This window comes from Sinohyriopsis cumingii, chromosome 16, assembly GCF_028554795.1.
Source record: "Sinohyriopsis cumingii isolate HCF-2022 chromosome 16, ASM2855479v2, whole genome shotgun sequence".
NCBI classification, from domain to species: domain Eukaryota; kingdom Metazoa; phylum Mollusca; class Bivalvia; order Unionida; family Unionidae; genus Sinohyriopsis; species Sinohyriopsis cumingii.
Genome location: NC_142976.1, coordinates 7115864 through 7141091, shown reverse-complemented (window position 1 = coordinate 7141091; position 25228 = coordinate 7115864). Strand labels below are relative to the sequence as shown.

The window sequence follows — 25228 nt, the reverse complement described above, 5'->3', positions numbered from 1 at the left end:
ATCAAGTACTTACTTCTAAGGATCCATCTTAAGGGACTAGACATTATATTTGATACCAGCCTCTCTAAAAGGGTGTCATGATGAACCTAAAAGATGAAGTGGTGCACTCTATATTATCACAGCTTACTATTTTTGATGCACTCTATACTATCAAAAGTTACTATTTTTGATGCACTCTACTATCAAACTTACTATTACTGATGCACTCTGTATTATCACAGCTTACTATTTTTGATGCACTCCACTATCACAACTTACTATTACTGATGCACTCTGTATTATCACAGCCTAATATTACTGATGTACTCTACTATCACAGCCTACTATTACTGATGCACTCTACTATCACAGCCTACTATTACTGATGCACTCTACTATCACAGCTTACTATTTTTGATGCACTCCACTATCACAACTTACTATTACTGATGCACTCTGTATTATCACAGCTTACTATTACTGATGCACTCTGTATTATCACAGCCTACTATTACTGATGCACTCTACTATCACAGCCTACTATTACTGATGCACTCTACTATCACAGCCTACTATTACTGATGTACTCTATTATCACAGCTTACTATTTTTGATGCACTCCACTACCACAACTTACTATTACTGATGCACTCTGTATTATCACAGCCTACTATTACTGATGCACTCTGTATTATCACAGCCTACTATTACTGATGCACTCTACTATCACAGCCTACTATTACTGATGCACTCTACTATCACAGCCTACTATTGCTGATGTACTCTACTATCACAACTTACTATTACTGATGCACTCTGTATTATCATAGCTTACTATTACCGATGTACTCTATTATCACAGCTTACTATTTTTGATGCACTCTACTATCACAACTTACTATTACTGATGCACTCTGTATTATCACAGCTTACTATTACTGATGTACTCTACTATCACAGCCTATTACTGATGTACTCTATTATCACAGCTTACTATTTTTGATGCACTCTACTATCACAGCCTACTATTACTGATGTACTCTGTATTACCACACCTTACTAGTTTTGATGTACTCTATTATCACAGCTTACTAATACTGATGCATTCTACTATCACAACTTACTATTACAGATGCACTCTGTATTATCACAGCTTACTATTTTTTATGCACTATGTATTATCACAGGTTACTATTACTGATGCACTCTGTAATGTTACAACTTAGTGTAACAGGAGCATATATTTTATAATTTTATATATTCATGTTTTAATTAGGCAGAAGTAGGTATTTATTATTTGATGTAATTAATGTTCATTGATGAGTGAAATAAAGTTATCAGTTGCAATTATTGTTATTCTCATTTTATGCATATTTAGCCATTTAGGTAACCTTGAACCAGGATTACCTGTTGAGTTTTGTTCACTGAGCAATGAAGCTACCCTGATTACTGTTCTATTGTATAACAACTGCTAAGTTACTTTCTGATTAGTTAGTTTGCTACTTGTCAGTATAAACAATTTAGTATGAACAGCATATTAGTGGTGGTCATTCCTTTGGAGCTTCTGAAGGGAACTGGCCATGGCATTGCAGTAACAAAAGTGCCTGAGGATTCTTTTGCTTCAAGGAAAATGGGACTTGACCTTTGTCCCATATGATAAGGTAAATATATTTATAATATGGTTAATGTAACAGTTTATTTTATACGTACTCTGTATATTTCTCTAGAATGAATGTTGATGTATTTTAGTACCTTTAATAGGTTATCAACCTGCATATTCTTGTATGAGCCTATCATTCTGTCCATTTGATTGTCTGTCTGTCTGCTCTCTAGTTTTGCTCTACACACCGATTGTTGTGTTTAGGTTTATTTGGTCCACTATCTCTCTAGATGGATAATTGTTAATTATATGGTGTTGTATGTTATTCATACTGAATGTACAGTTAACATGCAGAACAATAATGCATTGATGATGGTATTATTTATTGTTGTAGTATTAGTATTTTTATTGTATTTGCAGGGTGTAACAAAGCAGGAGAAATGTATTTTAACAACCTCGTGCACAATAAAACCCAATTTCTTGACTGGACTTATATCATTTATTCTGTGAGTACAGGGCAAGTTCTGTAACATTACTATTACTGATGCCCTCTGTATGATCACAACTTACTATTTTTGATGCACTCTGTACTATTACAACTTACTATTACTGATGCACTCTACTATCACAGATTAGTATTACTAATGCACTCTACTATGACAACTTACTATTACTGATGCACTCTACTATGACAACTTACTATTACTGATGCACTCTACTATTACAGCCTACTATTACTGATGCACTCTAGTATCACAGCTTACTATTACTGATGCACTCTACTATGACAACTTACTATTACTGATGCCCTCTACTATGACAACTTACTATTACTGATGCCCTCTACTATGACAACTTACTATTACTGATGCCCTCTACTATGACAACTTACTATTACTGATGCCCTCTACTATGACAACGTACTATTACTGATGCCCTCTACTATCACAGCTTACTATTACTGATGCACTCTACTATGACAACTTACTATTACTGATGCACTCTACTATTACTGATGCACTCTACTATCACAACTTACTATTACTGATGCACTCTACTATAACAGATTAGTATTACTAATGCACTCCATGACAACTTACTATTACTGATGCACTCTACTATGACAACTTACTATTACTGATGCCCTCTACTATGACAACTTACTATTACTGATGCACTCTACTATGACAACTTACTATTACTGATGCACTCTACTATGACAACTTACTATTACTGATGCACTATACTATGACAACTTACTATTACTGATGCACTCTACTATCACAACTTACTATTACTGATGCACTCTACTATGACAACTTACTATTACTGATGCCCTCTACTATGACAACTTACTATTACTGATGCACTCTACTATGACAACTTACTATTACTGATGCACTCTACTATCACAACTTACTATTACTGATGCACTCTACTATGACAACTTACTATTACTGATGCACTCATCTATTACTGAGCCCTCTACTATGACAACTTACTATTATTGATGCACTCTACTATGACAACTTACTATTACTGATGCACTATACTATGACAACTTACTATTACTGATGCACTCTACTATGACAACTTACTATTACTGATGCACTCTACTATCACAACTTACTATTACTGATGCACTCTACTATGACAACTTACTATTACTGATGCACTCTACTATGACAACTTACTATTACTGATGCACTCTACTATGACATCTTACTATTACTGATGCACTCTACTATTACAGCCTACTACTACTGATGCACTCTACTATGACAGCTTACTATTACTGATGCACTCTACTATGACAGCTTACTATTACTGATGCACTCTACTATCACAGCTTACTATTACTGATGCACTCTACTATCACAACTTACTATTACTGATGCACTCTACTATCACAACTTACTATTACTGATGCACTCTACTATGACAACTTACTATTACTGATGCACTATACTATGACAACTTCCTATTACTGATGCCCTCTACTATGACAACTTACTATTACTGATGCCCTCTACTATGACAACTTACTATTACTGATGCCCTCTACTATGACAACTTACTATTACTGATGCACTCTACTATTACAGCCTACTATTACTGATGCACTCTACTATTACAACTTACTATTACTGATGCACTCAACTATGACAGCTTACTATTACTGATGCACTCTACTATCACAACTTACTATTACTAATGCACTCTGAATTGTTACAACTTACTATTTCTGATACACTCTGTACTGATAAAATTTACTACTTTTTGTGCACTCTGTATTATCACACCTTACTATTTTTTGTGCACTCTGTACTATCACAGCTTTACTATTTTTAATGCACTCTGTATTATCACACCTTACTATTTCTGATGCACTCTGTATCATTACATCTTATTATTTTTGATGCACTCTTTATTAAAACTCCTTACTATTTTTTATGCACTCTACTATCAAAGCTTACTATTTTTGACACACTCTGTATTGTCACTGCACTGTCTTGTCACTGCACTCTGTATTGTCCCAGCTTACTATCTGTTATGCTCTTTGTATTATCAGCTTTTTATTTTCCAAGGACTTGACTCAAAAAAATATGAAGATTTTACATGTTTTTCCTCACAATGTTAGAATTTGACATATACATAAAAATGCCATTATTAAGAAAAGAACAAAATATTCATAACATTATATCAAGGATTTAACATCTATTCTTTTCATCCCAACTTTTAAAAAAGGCAATCCTACTGTAGACTGCAGAATGTTTATTGTGTCTCATTTTAAAATGTTGATTTATGACACAGCAGAAGTTTTTGAAAACCTTAAGTGCTGCAGGCCCCCTTTATAGGCGAGATTTCATATCTAAACCTGTAGTGCTGTATGGACCCTTTTTATGTGAGATTTCAGTGAATACTTGGAGGGCTGCTGACACTCATTTTATGTGAGATTTCATATGAGAACTTGGAGTGCTGTAAGCCATTTTTTGTGAGATTTCATGTTGTTGCTGTCGAGTGTTTAATGCCATTTTTCAGCACATGATAGGCTATAAATGGCGGAGGAAGAACCCAGGAAATCCCCAGAAAGAACCACCGACCCACGAGAAGCTACTGGCAAGCTTTCTCACATACTCACATTGGCCGATTCGGAGACTCAAACCCACACAGACAAGTGAGATGGCAGTGATCCGTAACAGAGCACTTTAGACCACTCAACCACTCGGGGCCCCTGAGATTTCATGTGAAAACCTGGCAAGCTGTAAGACCCCTTTTTATTTGAGATTTCATGTGAAAACCTGGCAAAATACAAACCCCCTTTTTATTCAAGATTTCCAAAGAAAACCTGGCATGCTGCATGTCCCCTTTCTATGTGATATAGACTATTTATATATGAATGATATCTAAATTACTGAATTCTTAGAACTCTCATAGGACTTTGACCCTCGTTCCTCACAAATATGGGGTTCTGATAGGAAAACGGAAAGGTTGAGGTGATTAAAAGAGGAGACCATCAATGTGTATATAATCATTACATGCAAATAAAATTAATGAAACTTTAGCAACTTTATTATACTGAATCTTACTGACTAAACTTTTTGGCCATCTTAATATATCTTGTAAAATTGGACTTTATCTCTGCTTCACTTTTTGAATATAAAAATATGTTATTCCAGTCCACATAATTATCTTTCTGGCCAATTAAAGGCTTTCTTTTGCAACCTATCAGAGAAATTATAATTTCATAAGATTCCGCCTCAGAAAAGTCCGGATCCAATGCTAGTTATTGTGGGTCTATAGGATTCACAATAACAGTAAAGATGTCAGACTAGGATCTGAAGGTCCAGGATACACTAGAAGTGCTTACAGAGTGCTCAGTAAGTTTTAAACTCAATATCCAATTAATTAATCAAAAACATACAAACTTAACCAGGAGGCAATACTGAAATTATGCTTTGTTTCTTGTTTTAATTCTGCTCATGTGGCTGTTATCTGACTTGCATAAACCGATCAACTTTCAATATGTTTCTCAGTTTTTAAAGCAAAAATTATTGATGCAAATTCAATCTCATATTTTACATAAATCTTTCTATTGCTAAAAATATTTATTATGCAACATCTTACCTTTAAATCTAAATAAAAGAAATATATTTTCTTCACGCTTATATTTAAAATTAAAAATGTTAATATCGCACTTAAATATAAAGAACTTCTGGTGTTGCAGTTAGAACTGGCACATAAATCAGTGTAAAGAAGTAGGGCACTGTGCAGTATGCTTGGAGGGCAGTGCGCATTATGATTGGAGGGCAATGTACAATATGTTAATGTACAATAGGATAGGAGGACATTGTACATTATGGTCAGAGGGCAATATATGGCATACAGTATGAAAATTTAAAGCCAGCTCTGTATCATTCTATATTTTCAGTTGATGACCCAAATTACAGACAACAAGCTTCCAAAAGTTATTATCAGTCCATATTTAGACATGCTGACAAGTACAAATTGTCATTTGGTGATATATAAATCTACATTGTATTTTTCTTATATAACAAAACAAATGAAATTAAACAGTTTACAATGTAGATCATTTACTCATTAATGCAGTAGGTGTGGTCTGAAGGCGTGATCCAATTCAGTTCCAGCATTGGTCTACCTCCTTTAAATACTTTTGTTGTGAATTATTCTCATTAGTCTCATTGCTACAGCAGAATTCTAAATTGGACATACTATCCACTTGACTGAAACATACCAAATAAACAACTTATAAGATGCTCAAATTTTGCATAATCGAGCATTTGACAATTTTACTAGGCAGGCTAATGCAAAATTTAAGAACAAAGAAAACAATGCTATGTAATCTGCCTAACTTTTATGTGATGTTGATTTATAACAGTCTGATAAAATATATTTCCAAAGATAAAGTTATAACTGATTTACAAAGATCTTGCTTACAACTGAACTCATCCAAGACCTTAATTATGTATTTAACATTCTATCAAAATCAATCATCATAAGAGGGGTAATAAGCTCTGATCTCGCTTATTACATAATCTGTCAAAGGCCATGATCAATAAGTTTATTTACTAGGTCTGACAATATCTGATTAAAAAGTACAATCTTTAGAGGGGTAACAACCTCATCCAATCAGATGCAAGATTAATTCATAAATGAACTTACATCTTGCCCATAATCAAACTCATCCAATCGGATACAAGATTAACTCACAGATGAGCTTAGAACAGATGAGCTTAGATCTTGCTCATATCAAAATTATCCAATTAAGTACAAGATTAACTCATAGATGAGCTCAGATCTTGCTCATATCAAAATTGTCCAATTAAATACGAGATTAACTCAAAGATGAGCTTAGATCTTGGTCATATCAAAATTGTCCAATTAAGTACAAGATTAACTCACAGATGAGCTTAGATCTTGCTCATATCAAAATTGTCCAATTAAGTACAAGATTAACTCACAGATGAGCTTAGATCTTGCTCATGTCAAAATTGTCCAATTAAATACAAGATTAACTCATAGATCTTGCTCATAATCAAACTCAACCAACATCTTTAAGATTATTAAGTAAGTTCTTATCAGAAATTGTGTGTGCTAGATTGCTGACAAACTCAGCCAATCAGAATGCAAGATCACCTCATTAATATAGGTCGATCTCACTCAATATCAAAATCATCTGACATCTTGATAAGTTTATATTCCATGTTTTATCAAAATGTCATAAGAATATGGCCTCCAGAGTGGTAAAAAAAATCAACCAATCAGAAGCAAGATCATCATATACATCTTTTACAATCCTGGCCAAGACCTTGAGGAAAAAAGATGTTCCATGTTTATAAAAATCAAATCAAAATTACGGTCTCCAGAATAGTAACACACTCATCCTACTGGATGTAAATTATTTCACTGATATGTCTGTATTTTGTTCATTATTTAACTCTTGATGATATTAGTTCAAATTCCAAGTCTATCAAAATTAGATCAGAAATATGGCTTCACAGTGGCAACAAGCAATAGCTGATAGATGATGGATACAAGACCATATCTGTAAGCTCACCTTGTACTCTAAAAATTACACAAAGAAAAAGATACTGACAGATGGGACTTAAGATTACTTTTGAACATTCATGAGGTGATGAATGCATCTCACTTGAAAATTTGTAATAAATTACAATCATTTTACTGAAAATAAATGGAAAGGACATAAAAACTTACATTTTCTCTGTTTTCTGTTACTATGCAGCAAAATTCTTCAAACAAATAATCATCAGTTAGTTTCTGTTTGCGCTTTAACCATTCGATGTCCAGATCCTCACCAGTACAGCACTTATAGGCCAGACAAATCTAATTGAATGAAAAAACATTGGAAAGTGAGTGAACGACTTCTGTAACCTTGACCAAAGACATTAACATGTCAGGTAGCACTAAACAGTTTTCAGTAACAGCTCGAGTCAAGAACATACCAATGAAAATGTACCCTCTCTTACCTCTGAAGCCACCTGTTATTCAAGTAAATTTCCAGTCAACAACATGTATATATTTTATCATTTTTCATAAAGAAACAAAATCAGTAGAAAAGATTAGTATGGCACAGCTGAGTCTTCTCAGAAACTTTTTTGAGACACAGACCCAGGACAAGTGACTTTAAAACAATCACAAGCTTTTACTCCAATTCCAGGTGCCGTAAAGGGCCCAATTTATTTACTATTACTTTGATACAACATCAAAATTGCTTTACTTCAAATACAAAACGAAATCAATAAAAATCATATTAATCTGAATCATGTTTTTATTTACCTGCTAAAATATTTCACACAATGTTTTCCTCCAGGTCATGATGGCAAATTAGTTAACATTTTTTGGGAGGCCCAATGGTCTATTAACTATTAACACAAGATGGCCTTAATCAAGATTTTGATTTAAGTCCTCTCCCCCAAAACTTGAAAATTCAGTAAAACTCAAAAATTATAACAGAAACTCCACAAAGAATCTATACTGAACAAAATCAGAGATTTCAATCACATAAGGTGGTGACAATTCCACCCCTGATATTACTTAATTAACACAAAATTGGACCAATTTCTTACAAAATCAGAACACAGAGTCCCAATAATGCATAAATACAGAGCAAGAAGGCGATGTGAAATTGTTTAAGCAAATTGTAGGCCTAAATTTCATTTTAATTTGCTAAGCACAAATGTGTTTCTGCATAGAATCATCTTGATGTACATACATTAGGAAATTTTTCTTGATGCCACTGTAAATAACAAGGGGAAAAACATAAAGATAAAGTCTGGATTTCTCTTGAATTAAACATCTCCTACACTACCTCAGATCACATACAAAATCTTTCATGTTGCTTAATGATGACAGTCCAAACATTTAGCCAGACAGTAAAACAATTTCAAACAATTTTCACCACAATTAAAATTTTAATAGATGATTGTAATTTAGAGCACATCCAAGCCATTTAATGCAGGTGCTGTGATTATAATATAAGAAAATCATAAGTTACTCTGAATTGTGCAACTATATCATGCTGTGAAACTTCCCTATATTTTTGGCTTGGCAACTAATAAGGAAAGAAACTCTATATGGCTAGCAGATTAAATAAGTACAGATAGGTTATTAAAATTTTAATTCTATCCCTCCCTATTTCTTAATTTTAAACCTTTTTCCAGGGTAAGGCATTTCTTTAAAACATCGCCAAGTAAGATGACAGTAATGTCAAGGTATATTTTACCAAAATAATAAGACTGCTCATGAGAAACTTGTCTTTCGCCACTGTTTTTCTTTGGAGTGGAGGCAATGGGAAGTCTCTCAAAACAGGTATAACTGATGGGGAAAAAGAGAAGAAGACTTACATCTTTTGCACTTAATTTGTCCCTCTTTGTACTGTCAACTGAGTTAAATGCTTCCCTGAGTTGTCTGAAAATGTAAATACATACTTCAGATGTACATAGAGTAAATCATAGCTTTGTTACTGGATCAAGTTTAGCACAGTAAAACATAGACTTAACACTGGATTAGTTTTATTTATAAATCAAGGTTAGCACAGGAAATCATATACTTATTAGCATGTCAAGCTTAGCACAGTAAAATCATAGCTTTATTACTGGAGGGTGGTCTAAAGCGCTCTCTGTTACGGATCACTGCCATCTCACCTCTGTCTGCATGGGTTCGAGTCTCGGATTCGGCAAATGTGGGTATGTGAGAAAGCTTGCCAGTAGCTTCTCGTGGGTCGGTGGTTCTTTCTGGGGTTTTCCCGGGTTCTTCCTCCACCATTAATACTGGCCGCCATGTATAGCCTATCGTGTGCTGAAAAATGGCGTTAAACCCTATAACAACAATTACTGGATCAAGGTTAGCACGGTAATAACTTTAATACTGGATCAAGGGTAACAAAATAAATAAGATTTATTACTGGATCAAGGTTAACCATAACTTTATTACTGGATCTAGGTTAGCACATTAAACCATAACTTTATTACTGGATCAAGGTTAGCAGACTAAATCATAACTTTATTACTGGATCAAGGTTTGCACAGAAAATCATAACTTTATTGCTGGATCTAGGTTTGCACCATAAATCATAACTTTATTACTGGATCTAAGTAACAATCAAAAGTCACTGCTGTCATATTTTCTTTGTGGTCTTTCCCCAAGCTTGTAAGGATTCTATCTCCCCTTAAAAGCTGAACCAACATAATTTATTGGATAATGACACAAGTTGGATAATACAGTCAAACCTCTGTTTGTGAAAAGGCACATCTGGCCATTGTACACAGATGACTGCTGTAAACAGGGTCAGCTTTTAAATTTGGTTTTTGAACCAATACCACGCATCAAATATTATAATTAAAATTATTATTATTATTAATATTTTTTATTATTATTATTATTATCCAATTGTTCTATGTGCACTGTACAACAAAATCATATTTATAGGTATATGTTGTTCTCTTCCAAATGTATGTTCCATATAAGACTACTGTATCCTGTTCACTTTAATCCATAATATAGACGAAATCATCACCAATATAATATATATATATTACTGTAAGTGAACAGTATTACTGATTACTCCATACAAACAGTATAGACCCATATCTGTCATCAAATAATGAAACAGCAGATCTGTATTTATGCTGTCTGTTCTACTGATTACTCCATACAAACTGTACAGATCCTGATCTACTGGCACATTATGCAGTGAGAGCTGGGTTCATTCAGTTTGAAAATGGACTTGACTCATAAGCGAGTATAAACAGTAGGGCTTTTTCTTCACACTTTATGTAATTTCATAAACAAATGAATGCTGCGATCCATCCTGTGCATCTGTTCATTTATAATTTTGCCTCCCCATCTTTATATTTTTTTTAATGATATCTCTGTTCACTTACAATAATGCCTCCCCCTGTTTTAGAATTTTAATGGTATTACTGTTTACTTACAATAATGATTTTCCAGTTTTAGAACATTTTAAAATCTGTTCACTGACAATAATGCCTTCAGAATATTTTAATGATATCTCTATCCACTGACAGTAATGCATTCAGAATATTTTAATGATATCTCTGTCCACTGACAGTAATGCCTTCAGAATATTTTAATGATATCTCTGTCCACTGACAATAATGCCTTCAGAATATTTTAATGATATCTCTGTCCACTGACAGTAATGCATCCTCCAGTTTATAATTTTTTAATTACATTTCTGTTCACTTACAATAATGCCTCCCCCAGTTTTAGGAAGCCATATCTAACAGGTTGTGCTCCATCCTTCAATGTCAAATCTTGTACCCGTATACCCTGTCAAGAAACAAAACAAAAAAATCTCAAACTGTAAAACTTGTAACAAAGCTAAACTAATAAAATTCATTTTATTTTTCTTGATTTTTGTGGGTATGCTTTTTAGTGAATAACGTGTTACAGACCCTGAAGCAGGTAATGTTACAGAATCTATATTTCAGTTTTGTTCCATTTGCATTTAATTCGTATTTATGTCCTATTTGCATTCCATTCACATCTGCATTTCATTTGTGTTCTATATGTATTCCATTTAGATTTGCATTTCATTTGTATTCCATTTACATTTGCATTACAGCAATCATCTCATCATTTTTCATCTAGAGTCTCAGAAATACATTCTTCTTTTTCCTTTTTCACTTCTTTTCATTGCTTCCTTTCATTTTTGTGTATATGAAATATATTTTAACTAAGATGGGATTTCCATTTTCAGTACTATTAAACAGAAGAACTACTGCTTTCAAACTTGTTTTATTACAAGTGTACTTTTAAAAAATAGAAAATGCCGACAATTCAAAACAGCACTGAGTTTACAATAGAAATATAACAGTTACTGCAATTGCCATAAATGAAACAATATAGTTGTCACATATCTGTCAGCAAATTTTTTTCTTATTTCATTTAGATCAAAATGATGACTGAACAGATACAACTAAGGTAAACAGTGATGACATCATCACATCAATCATGGTTATTAGAACAATTTTATTGTTTTTAACACATTAACCCCTAGCGGTGACTTAATGGGGCAGAAGGTAGTAGCCTACTGCTGAGCTCTGTAGCGTCATGGTCATGCACACTAAAGTGGGTGGTATTATAGAAAGGTAGTCAGATGTAGCTCTACAATGATACCAAATAATCTGAAATTTCTAGTTGCACTACAAAATAAAGAGGGAAAAACCTCATAATTGAGACCCGATTTTTTTCTACCCAAAACTGGTCCGTGGTCGGAATCCGATTTTGTGTCTGAATTTTAGACTTTTTGGTCTCAGATTTAAGGCAAACTGGTATGAACTGCAAAGAGACAGATGAGCCTTTGCAAAAAGTAGGATAAGATGGCCATTTGGAATAAAGAGAAGTCTCCATACAAAAATAATGGTTCCATTTAGCAAAAAAAAAAAAAAGAACTTTTATCCTTCTGCTCATGTGCGAGTCAAATAGCCAATGAAAAACAATGTTTCTAACACAACTAGGCAGCATGTTATTGAAAGATGACTGGGGATTTGGTGTTTTCGAGTCTATTCAGAAATAGCTTTCAAAATGTGTTTCCTACTCGATTTTCAGGTGAAAATGACAAAAAGCTCCAGGGGTTAATGTGTTAAAGAGTGAAATTTTTTCACTGTTAGTGCAAAGAAGACCACATGCACATTAACATGTTCAATATGGGAACTTTTTTGCAATACCACAGTAATTAAGTTGGAACTTTAGACATCTGGACTTGTGAAAAAACTGTTAGGACTATTTTGGATTTATTTCACGATACTGTAAATTCTTTTTAATTTTTCACAATGTATTCTAGGGAAATAAAGTAATAGTTAAATTTTACAAAACCTTTTTCCCAACTTTTTCTGTTATTTAAAGACCACATAGTTGTAATAAAATCTATGATTGACATAACATTCAAAATTTATGTCTACATATGCCTCTTAATTAAAGACTGGAAAAAATTCAAAAACCAGTACAAGGTCTCAACAATAAGAATTATAAAGAATCATTTTTTTTCAAAATGTATGGGAATTTTAGGCAAAAACTCTTTTTATAGGTAAATTTGAAGTGGAATGAAGTAGGTTACTGCTACCTTTGAAAGTATTATTTTTGTCCCCTCTAAGGCAGGATCAAGAGAGGTAAAGACTGGAACTGAATTCCTCTCTGCCAAATCTGTCAATACCAAACGTGCTCTCTCAAGGTCAGACAGCTCGCTAGAATGAAACATGAATCAGCAAATAATTTAATCAAAAGTGTATATCCAACCTCTTGTCCTATTTTTCATTTCAACTCAACCACCACTATCAACCCCAAAGACAGCATAGTATATCTAATGTGAAGACTAATACTTTCAAGTTTCCATGAAATCATTGTTTTAAAAAATGTGACCTTGACATCAAGGTCAAATGGCTTAACAAAGAATTTTGCAAAATTCATATTCATAATGAATCATCCCAAATATGAACAAACTCCACCACAAAGATTCAATAACATAAGTAAATTAACAAAATCTTAACAAAAACCTAAATATAGATCATGTATGGCAGCTGCAACTTTGACTCCAAGCCCAAAGAGGGTGAGCATGCTGCAGAATAAATTATCTTAATTTCATAATGCTTAATCCAAGCTATGAAAAAATCCATTAAATGATTGGGAAAATGTAAGCAATTGAAATAAAAACATGAGCCAAATACCTGAACATACATTTTCTGAAACTCTTAAACTTTATCTCAAGGTCAAAGTGGCAAGAAAGCATGTTGCAGAACTAATCATCTTGGCTTCAAAATAATCACCTCCAAATATGACAAGAATCTATACAGGAAATATAAACAAAATGAAAAAAACTGTAACCAAAATCTAAACACAAATTTCAGATCACTGTGAACTTGATCCCAAGGTCAAAGAAGCAAACAAGAATGTCATTGACTGAATAATCTTGGCTTGATGATGATTCATGCCAAATATGATGAGAATCTATTGAGGGGTTTAGGAAATGTATGCAGCTAAAAAAAACTTTAACCAAAACTTTAACAAATTGTTTGTGATGACTGTAAAACAATTTGATACTAATAACAAAGCCACATGCCAAGTCTGGTCAAATCTACAATCAATATTTGTTTCGAGAAAAAAAATCAACAAGTTACTAAGTCGCATTATTCAATGCATTTTTCTAATACATGCAACAACCAGGTTTGATAGAAATCCATTGATACATCATGTGTTTTCATGTTGACAAGCCAATAAAGATAAAAACAATAGTCAACCCCCCTCATCTTAAAGTCAATGTCAGAGTTCTGACTATCAACTTATTCATTGGAAATGTGACTATGTACAAGTCTATTAAAAGTCATATGTAAATGTACATGTTTCTAAGCACAATGAAAAACAAAAAATTTATCAACAACCTCTAACTTGACCGCAAGGTCATTTAAGTCTTTTTCCAAAAGGTCTACTCAAAAGTGCATATATATTCAAGCTAGTGGTTCAATCTGCATCATTTTCATTCAGAATCAATTAAATACTGCAAGGACCGTCTTTGCAAAAATTTTCATGCCAGTGACACTATTCACTGCTCTTGTTTTTATTATCACAACAAGACATCTTAGATGGCCACTACAATGCTATGTTGGATGTCTAATGAGCACCATTTTTTATTCCGAACAAGATACATAATTCTGTAGCAATGTAGTGAAAATCCCATGTCAATATGACAATTAGCAAAAACCATTTGTTCAGGAGCTACAAAAAGATTTTCAAGATGGCTACCTTGGAAGTCTGATCTGCACCATTTTCATTTATGACCAATTACATATCATATATAAATTGAAGAGAAGTAATAACACAAATTTTATTCAGAAGGCTGTACATTGTGGCAATACTTGAGGTAAGACTGGCACAATTTCATTTACAGTCAACTACACAGCATAATGTGTTTTAGTGAAAATTATAATATAACCATCCATTATGAAAAAGTAACACTATTTTATAGATAGTCATCATGGTGCAGTGTCATATTGGATATTAAAGGATCACAATTTTTAACTCAGAATCAATAAAACATCATAAGAAACCATTTAGGGAAAGAAAAAAAAATGTACATAATGTACATACAACCATTGATCTGGATGGAAAAAATTTTTCTTCAAAAAGACTGCTGTAGTGGCCATATTGGATGTATAAGCTGCATTATTTTCATACATGACGAATTAGTATTATAAGAAATCTTCAGTGAGAAACCAAGTCAACAAGACAACTCAATGAGGAGTGATGGTAGCAAGATTTTCATGATGGCTACCAAAAATGTATTCAATGTCAGATTGCCACCATTTTCATTTTAGGTCCAACCTGAAAATAAATGAGATCTTGGAGGAAAAAGCCTACGTCAAAATGACCATCCACTCAGGATAAGTAGCAGTATTAAATTTCCAAGATGGCCACCATGACATCCATGTTGAATGTTGGATCAGCACCATTTTCACTTAGGACCAACTAGACAACATAATATGTCTTGCAGTGAAAAGCTCAAGTTAGAATAAAGATTCATCCAGCTGGAGTTGCTAGATGATGATTTTCAAGTTGGCCACCAAGATGGTCATTTTCATTTCAGACCAACTAAACCTTGGGATGAATGTGCCTATCAAATTATATGGCAATCCTCCCACTAGTTAGAACCAGCATGAACAGGTAAAGGATGCTGGACAGATATGAACTTTATACTGATGAAGGAATAAAACCATCACTGGTACATGACCATGAAAGCTAAAACCCAACCCAATAATTGTCACAAGATCATTACAATCTATAGGAACACATAACTGCAAAATCTAAATAGCTTCACCCACTTATCACTCCTATCCATTTGATCTGTTGCCATGGGGATGGACATCAAATCTTAAACCGTTCCATACAGTTATCACTCCAATCCCTTTCATCTGTTGCCATGGGGATGGGCATCAAATCTTAAATTGTTCCACACACTTATCACTCCTATCCCTTTGATCTGTTGCCATGGGGATGGACATCAAATCTTAAATTGTTCCCCACACTTATCACTCCCTCCCTTAACCTACAGCTATGAAGATGGGTGACAAATATGTGCTTGCTGACTGGGTGAAAACTGTATAAAATGATACATATATGCTTGCTGACTTAATGGAAACTGTACAAAGTGATACATATATGCTTGCTGACTGGGTCGAACTGTACAAAGTGATATATATGCTTGCTGACTGAGTGGAAAGTGTACAAAGTGATATATATATATATATTGGGGGGTGCGTGGCCTGAGCCTGACGTCCCGCTTGCCAAAGGAAAGTGAAGCGTCTCTCATAGCCTCTCCTTCCCAGGTGTAGTGATCGCCGCAGGACCACTGTCTCACTCTGCGGGGCGGGAGGTTACTTGCATATGGCCTCTCCTACACTATTGTGTCCACAGCAGCACCTTCACGCAGTGCCCCCTGTTTTAACAGAGCCTGCTGTGTGGCGCGACCGAGTACCCGGCGGTATAACTGGGTGGGCAGACTGGGCTCATTAGCCTTGGCAGGCAACCAGTCTAAGAGAAGGGAAACTCTGACCCCAAACCCGGGCAGATGAAGCTCGTTAGCCTTGTCAGGCAGTTCATCTAGGAGAAGGAAACTCTGATTCAAAACCAACCAAGTCCCATCCATTGGATTATGGCTCCACTGCCTTGTGGATATCTTTGGGAGAAGGAAAGACTACGGGAGTAAACCCAGACAGAAAATCAGGAGTGGAGCCCCTAAGGCGGCTGGGGGTCGACTACGACCTCCTTCCGGCAGCTCCTGCATCCAAACTGGTGCCAAATGTCATGCTCAGCATTCCTTTGGACCCCATCAGCAAGGACGAGAGGGGGATCCTGACGTCTGGGCAGCCCAGGATCTCCATACTCCATGCCCAGGCTTGCGCCCTGGAGAGGACACTCCAGTCTCGCTACTAAGTGAGGAAACAACACGGAAGCTGACAGTTTACAGGTTATAAGTCCCACCCGATTGGCGTAGGGAAGGGGCGCCACGGGTCAGCTTTGACGGTGGGAGGGATCATCGTGTCCCACTGGCCAACTATCGCCCGCCTCAAGCCGCGCAGCCCCCGGTCAATAAGGTGTTGACCCGCCATCGTCTGCCTGCTCCAGTGGGTGTCTGGAGCTCAGTGTGTTGTTCAGCATGACAAGCAGACGGTAATTCCACACCAGACAAAAGAAACAAGAACCACTATTCCTCCTCGGCAACTTTAATGCCAGAGTAGGTGCGGACCATGAGTCCTGGCCTACCTGCCTCGGATATCATGGCACTGGAAAGACCAACAAAAACGGCCAGAGACTGCTGGAGCTATGCACCTACCATGGCCTGTGCATCACAAACACCTTCTTCAAGTGTAAGCCACAACACAAAGTGTCATGGAAACACCCCAGGTCTCATCACTGGCACCAACTCGACTTGGTCATCACCAGGCGCTCTGCCCTTAACAGTGTCCTCTCCACCAGAACCTACCACAGTGCAGACTGTGACTCCGACCATGCCCTTGTGAGCAGCAGAGTGCGACTACAGCCACACGCGCTACACCGCTCAAAACCAAAAGGACGTCCTCGCATAAACACTGCACAGATGTCAGTCCCTGCCAAGGTGGAGGAGTATGTGTCTGCCCTGAACAAGGCTCTCCAGGACCTGCCTGAGTATGACGCTACAGCCAAGTGGAACGCGATGAAGGGTACCATCTACAGTACAGCTATGTCAGCGTTTGGCAAGAAGGAACGACCCAGCCAGGACTGGTTCAATGCACACCTATCAAGGATTGAACCATAAATCGAGGAGAAACGAAAAGCCTTCATAGCTTACAAAAAATGCCCTAATGAACGGACGCTTGCTGCTCTCAGAAGTGCCCGAAGTAACACCCAACGCATTGCTAGACAGTGTGCGAACGAGTACTGGCAACAACTGTGTGAAGGGATCCAGCGCAGTGCCGAGTCCGGACATGTCCAAGGCATGTACAGTGGCATCAAGAAGGCTCTAGGCCCTACAGTGAAAGGGGTCGCTCCCCTGAAATCCCTGATGGGAGAGAAGATCACAGACCGTGGGCAACAGATGGCCAGATGGGTGGAGCACTACTCAGAACTATACTCCCGAGAAACGTCAGTCACTGATGCAGCCCTCAGCAGCATAAAGAATCTGCCCACCATGGAAGAGCTCGACAAAGTGACAACCTTAGAGGAGCTCAGCAAAGCAATCGACTGCCTTCCAAACGACAAAGTACCAGGTAGTGACAGCATCCCACCCGAAGCTATCAAACGTGGAAAACCAGCATTGATTAAACCACTGCATGAGCTACTTTGCCGCTGCTGGGAGGAAGGAGTAGTCCCCCAAGACATGCGTGATGCCACAATTGTGACCCTTTACAAAAACAAGGGCGACAGCAGTGACTGTAATAATTACAGAGGGATCTCGCTCTTGAGTATTGTTGGTAAAGTGTACGCCCGCATCATACTCAACAGGCTGCAGTTGCTGGCAGATCGTGTGTACCAGGAATCACAGTGCGGCTTCAGAGCAGGCAGGTCGACAACAGACATGATCTTCTCCCTATGACAACTCCAAGAGAAGAGCAGAGAGCAAGGTCAACCACTCTACATGATGTTCATCGACCTCACCAAGGCCTTTGACTTGGTCAGCAGGAAGGGCCTTTTTGAACTTCTGAGTAAGATCGGTTGCCCCCCAAAACTCCTCAGCATGATAATCTCTTTCCATGCAGATATGAAGGGAACAGTCCTGTATGATGGATCATCCTCAACTTCCTTCCCAATTAACAGTGGTGTGAAGCAGGGCTGCGTGCTGGCACCAACACTTTTTGGGATCTTCTTCGCCCTGCTCCTGTCCTACGCCTTCGACATGTCCACGGATGGCATATATCTACACACCAGGTCTGATGGGAGGCTGTTCAACCTGGCACGACTGCGCTCAAAGACCAAAGTGAGAGCTGTGCTCATCAGGGAGATGCTTTTTGCAGATGACGCAGCTCTTGTGGCCCATACCGAGGAAGCCCTCCAGAGACTGGGAGACCGTTTTGCTGTTGCCTGCATGCAGTTTGGTCTCACAATCAGCTTGGAAAAAACAAATGTCAGCGTGCAAGATACCACCATTGCCCCTTCAATCAAAATCAACGGTGTCACCCTGGAAGCAGTCAACAACTTTACCTACCTAGGGTCAACCATCAGCAACACTCTCTCGATTGATATGGAGCTGGACAGAAGGCTTGGAAAGGCAAACACCATCATGGCTTGATTAACAAAGAGGGTTTGGGAAAACAACGCGCTGACAGAGCACACCAAGGTCCGAGTCTACCAGGCCTGCGTTCTCAGCACCCTTCTATATGGAAGTGAGACGTGGAGTACCTACATGAGGCAAGAATGCCGGCTCAACTCCTTCCATATACGGTGCCTAAAACGCATCCTGAAAATCAGCTGGCAAGACCGTGTTCCACACAGCGAGATCCTGCAGCGTGCAAGTACCCCCAGCATGTACTCCCTGCTAATTAAACGCCGCCTTCGATGGCTGGGTCATGTCCGACGCATGGAGGATGGAAGGCTGCCAAAGGACATCTTATATGGACAGCTGTCCACTGGCATGAGAAGAGTCGGACGCCCCTCACTCCGTTTCAAAGATGTGTGCAAGAGGGACATGAAAGCATGCAGCATTTCACCCGATGGCTGGGAAGAGCTGGCTGAGGACCGAGGCACCTGGAGACTGATGGTAAACAATGGTATATCAGTCGCTGATGCGAGGAGAGGCCAGTTGGTGGCAGAGAAACGTAAGAGAAAGAAGAATGCAACAGCAACCACAGTAACGCAGACTTCCCAGTATGTCTGCACCAACTGCAGTAGGGACTGTCACTCACGTATAGGCCTGCACAGCCACATCAGACGTTGCCAACAGAGACAGACAACACCCCAAGGGCGCTATTCGCATGGTCTTTCGAGACCGAGTCGCCAATGATGATGATATATATATATGCTTACTGACTGGGTGGAAACTGTACAAAGTGATACATATATGCTTACTGACTGGGAGGAAACTGTACAAAATGATACTATGATTGCTAACTGAGTGGAAACTGTACAAAGTGATACATATATGCTTGCTGACTGGGAGGAAACTGTATGTCATACTATGCTTGCTAACTGGGTGGAAACTGTACAAAGTGATACATATATGCTTGCTAACTGGGTGGAAACTGTACAAAGTGATACATATATGCTTGATGACTGGAATGAAACTGTACAAAGTGATACTATGATTGCTGACTGGGTGGAAACTGTACAAAGTGATACATATATGCTTGCTGACTGGGAGGAAACTGTACAAAGTGATACCATGCTTGCTGACTGGGTGGAAACTGTAAAAAGTGATACATATATGCTTGTTGACTTGGTGGAACTGTACAAAATGATGCAAGCAGTATATGCTTGCACAATTGGTGGAAACTGTACAAAGCGATACATATATGCAAGCAGAATAGGTAGAAACAGTACAAAGTGATACATATACGCAGGTAGAAACAGTACAAAGTGATACATATATGCAGGCAGAATAGGTAGAAACAGTACAAAGTGATACATATATGCATGCAGAATCGATAGAAAAAGTACAAAGTGATACATAAATGCTTGCTTATTGCTGGTACAAAATAAGTTAAAGCAACTGTCAGAGTAAAATGTTTTTTTTCAATAACACTCACCCAAATATAACAAAAGTACATCCACCACAACATTAATACAGCCCTCTCAAACTAAAAATGCCACACATTTTGGCTTGTTTTAGCAACAAAAATGTTCAAAGATCATTTGTGTGCTGAGGCACAAGTCAGACTAGAGTGATCTCCCCTTACAAGGATTAGCTGTACAGTTCCATCAAATATCTAACTGAAGTAGTTTTGTGCACTCTTCCAAGAACGTACAAGCAGGTTGAGTTTGGAAACACTGAAAACACTAATTGTAACATGTAAACCTTACTGCAGCAAATATTTTTATAAACATTAAAATAAAGTATGAAGTGCATATTGAATATAACATAAAACATACACATTTTGCAAAACACAAGCATATTTTATAAAGTTCTTCCAGCAGAACTTATGGAATTTATTAACATGTGATGCAAGCTTTTAAAATAGCTTCAAATGTAAAGGAAGCCTTGTATATAACATACTCAGCAATAACAAACTTTCTGAAAGTCTACAGTCATGCGGTATTTAAATTTCTTTACTAGTAGGGAAAGCAATGTTAGAGCTCCTGCATATCAACCCTTGTGAATCAACCCAACCCATGTGAATCAACCCAGCTCATGTGAATCAACCCATGTGCAATGCAAGAAAATTGATTACTTCTGAGAGTTAGTAAAGTGCAGCCCATTTTTAAATTGATACCTGTATTCTTACAAAGACTATCAAATTAATAAATATGTTGATCAGCATCAACCATCTATCCCACAGAAGTAAAACAATCAATAGTAAACATCTGATAAAATTGTGATACTTATGTCTATTGTTGACAACAGGCGTTCATGTCAACAAAAAAACCTGTGTTATTGGTCTTTTCATTGATGCATTGTTATACTAATGTAAACTATCTAGTGATTTAGACTTGACCATCATTCACAGTAACACCCTGATATTTTGAAAACATGCTTAATGATTGGTAGATTGGAAAAAAGGTTTTGTGTACAATTCATTACCTGTCACAGATTTTTTCTTCAGATATCATCACTGAGGGCTTCTGATATTCTGGGATAACCATCACCACCTGCCTCTTACAGGCTGAAATACACAGGCAGTTTAATACTGAATGCTCTGTCAAAGTTTATTCTTTAATCAATAAGTTCTACAACTTATTCCACATTCTCTCACACAAAAATGAAAAACAGAATATGAGGTCTTTGATGCGGTGGAAACCAGAATCACCAGTGCAGAGATGATATTTGCTTAAAATAAGAATTAGATATATTTCATCAAGTGGGTAAAACTACTTTTTTTTTTCACCCAAGAGCTGAAATATATGTTATTCACTCCAAGCAAGCAAATTTTCTTTTCATTTTATATTCAAACATATGGGCTAGCCATACTTACCACCAGACCACACAAGCACCTAAAAACAGCTCTGATTACTTGGTTATAATGTTGGCATTGAAAATATTAACCATATTTCACTCCAGTGAATTAACACAATTATTTCACTTGGAAGATCCAGTAATTCAGTCTAGCATAAAATAAAAGAATGTATTTGAGTACAGCAGTAAAATTAAATTACAATTAACATTAATAAATGATGCTGTTCTCTGATTATTATAATGTGGTTCATGGGAGTCAAATAAACTGTACCTGTTATAAGTGAGGTCATGTTATACTTAAATATTTTACCAGCAAGACTGCAACATAACTTGGGTATGTAGTTACAAAAAGAAACAAAAACACAAGAAAGGGAATTTAATGATGTAAAACCACGCTGTAGTTGGTATTCATCATAAAAAACAGAAATTAAATAAATCAGGTAGTCATGAAAGAACTAAATCAAACCAATTTAATGGGATCCATATCCATCTTACATGAGGGACTGCTTCATTGAAAGAAGATGCCGATTAAGTGAATGACAGCATAATAAGCATCCGAGTTGTATAAAGGCTTCACTGAAAGAAGATACCAATTAAGTGAATGACAGCATAATAAGCATCCGAGTTGTCCAAAGGCTTCATTGAAAGAAGATGCCAATTAAGTGAATGACAGCACAAAAAGCATCCGAGTTGTCCAAAGGCTTCACTGAAAGAAGATAACAATTAAGTGAATGACAGCATAATAAGCATCCGAGTTGTCCAAAGGCTTCATTGAAAGAAGATACCAATTAAGTGAATGACAGCATAATAAGCATCTGAATTGCCCAAAGGCTTGTGAAACCTCTGAGAGCAAACATTTTCCATGTATACTTTGTCAACTTTTTTACATTTATCCAACTGGTATGAAGTTTACTGAGACATAGTATATATGCTAGCGACACCATGAGAAAAAAAGTAAAGACTTCCCGAAGGAAATTAAAGATCCACCAGTCACAAACTACCAAAAGTACTGTTTTTGTGAAGGTGATTGAACTGTGCTTGAAAATTCTATAATTAGTAACACCTATAAGTATGAATATTTTCAAACTCTAAATATACAGTAAGCTCAATACTTTAGTTTCATTGCTGTCAATACTTTAGCTACCTGTCGACGCTGAACTGAAGCATTAAAGTCCATCATCGAATGAACTAGATCCCTATTTCCAAATGAATCACTATACAGCCAAGAATACAAATGATGCCATAGGAATGCATCTAATTTTAGAAACAGAGATTTTTCCTAATATAACCACACATATTTTAATTTTGCTACAACCACGTGAAATGATTGGAAATTTTATGTTTTAATATTTGTGTATGTACTTATAACGGTGTTGCCTATTTGTTTAATATGATTTGCTTGGCTATTTTTATTTTAATTTTATTTTCACAAAATAAGTGACGAAAGAAAACAACCATGACCTTATATATCACACTGAATTCTCCAACACTGCACTGCTCAAAATATTTTGTTTTATTTCTTTTCGCTAAATATTGAATCACATATTTAGATTAAGCTTTTTATGAATTCTATATTTTCCATAATGTATGTGCCAGATGAGTTACAAATACAGCCAGTCTAATGAAGAGGTACTGCTTAGATACAGAGATGTCCGCAATATTGTTCTGCCTGTCGACAGGTTTACTTGTGGTTTGAGACTGATATTAAGCAGAATATAACACAAGCACTGCAGTAAAAAATTTCACAAAAAAAAGTTTAAAAAATGCTTTCATCATGTATGGTGATTAAAGACATATTGGTATTTACATACTGATGTTTTAAGTTTCAGAGTTCAAGTTGGAATGTATTTTCAACAAGAAATGATGATAAATAATAACTTGCGGAAATCAGGCAATGATAATAAATGTGGTGGACGTGACTGGGTTATTTACAGCATTTTTTTTAAGTCGATGTTGCCTTACACTTTGCGTTTTTCTTTGGAAGCAAGACTATGACATCATGAACATCATATGTGAGGCACAGGCAAGAGTGTTAGATTTTTATATGGGAAGCAAAGGGTTAATATCATTTTTACACTGGGGATGCAGTGTACAGAGGGGGTTTACAGTGAGATTCAACAATACATATTCATATCAGTGTTACAAGACAAGCTGCATTGTACTGAGGGAGTTTATAGTGAGGGGCATATATACAACATAAAGATGAATTCAAGCATTATAGAAAGTATGGTTTACAGATAAAGTAATAACTTGGCATAGGAGCACTTACCTATCAAGTAAGCTGTCTCAATCATAGAGGCAACTGCCCGAGTTTCCGTATCAATCACAAAGAAAAGGACATCTGCCATCTGAAAATAAAAGCAACCACATACACACACATATATACACATATATGATAATTCTCTCAATATTCATACAGTTCATCTGGTTTGTGGAGATTCATTTTGTGACAAAGACTGTTTCTATTACAATGAAACCTTAGTCAAAACATCAATGTAAAGGACACCTGCTATTACAGGACATTACAATTATAAAATCTTTACATCAGAGGCTGACACTCTAACCTAGTGGTTAGAGCATCCACCTCGGATGCAAGAAGTTGTGGGTTCATTACCCGGCTGAGTCATAAGAAAGACTTATAAAAATGGTACTAACAGCTGCCTGGTGTCAGGATAATGTGACTGGGTGGGACATCATGCTACATGTCTGAGACATGATGCCCCAGTGCTAGACATCACTATAAACCATCACAATGCAGACATTGTAGCGATATGACTGAAAAATTGTTAAGCTACGTTAAAAAAATCCAAATCCAAATCATACATTAAATTTACATATAACTGAACCTGTCAATAAAGGCTTCACTCAATTCTTAAAATAACACACTTTAGCGCTGGTAATCAGTTGAAATTAAACAATTCTTAGTGAAATTAACAATCATTAATTGAGTCATCACAACCAATTAAATTCAATGGATGAAGCGTTACAGTAAACTATAGATTGAAATCGGT

The 25228-nt window shown here is 36.5% G+C and overlaps 1 protein-coding gene across 4 annotated transcripts in view; it reads right to left on the bottom strand.

The window, feature by feature from the left end:
* The window catches only part of LOC149779890 (uncharacterized), an 83498-nt gene that overhangs the window by 18410 nt on the left and 39860 nt on the right, over positions 1–25228 (bottom strand). For all 4 annotated transcript variants that reach the window (XM_089936575.1, XM_089936576.1, XM_089936577.1 and 1 more), the window contains 7 exons: positions 24487–24565; positions 21846–21927; positions 13209–13329; positions 11331–11413; positions 9466–9529; positions 7817–7945; positions 14–86 (listed from right to left, as the gene is read on the bottom strand). In XM_089936575.1, coding sequence (XP_089792701.1) covers positions 14–86; positions 7817–7945; positions 9466–9529; positions 11331–11413; positions 13209–13329; positions 21846–21927; positions 24487–24565 — 631 coding nt within the window. The remainder of the gene's footprint in view (positions 1–13; positions 87–7816; positions 7946–9465; positions 9530–11330; positions 11414–13208; positions 13330–21845; positions 21928–24486; positions 24566–25228) is intronic.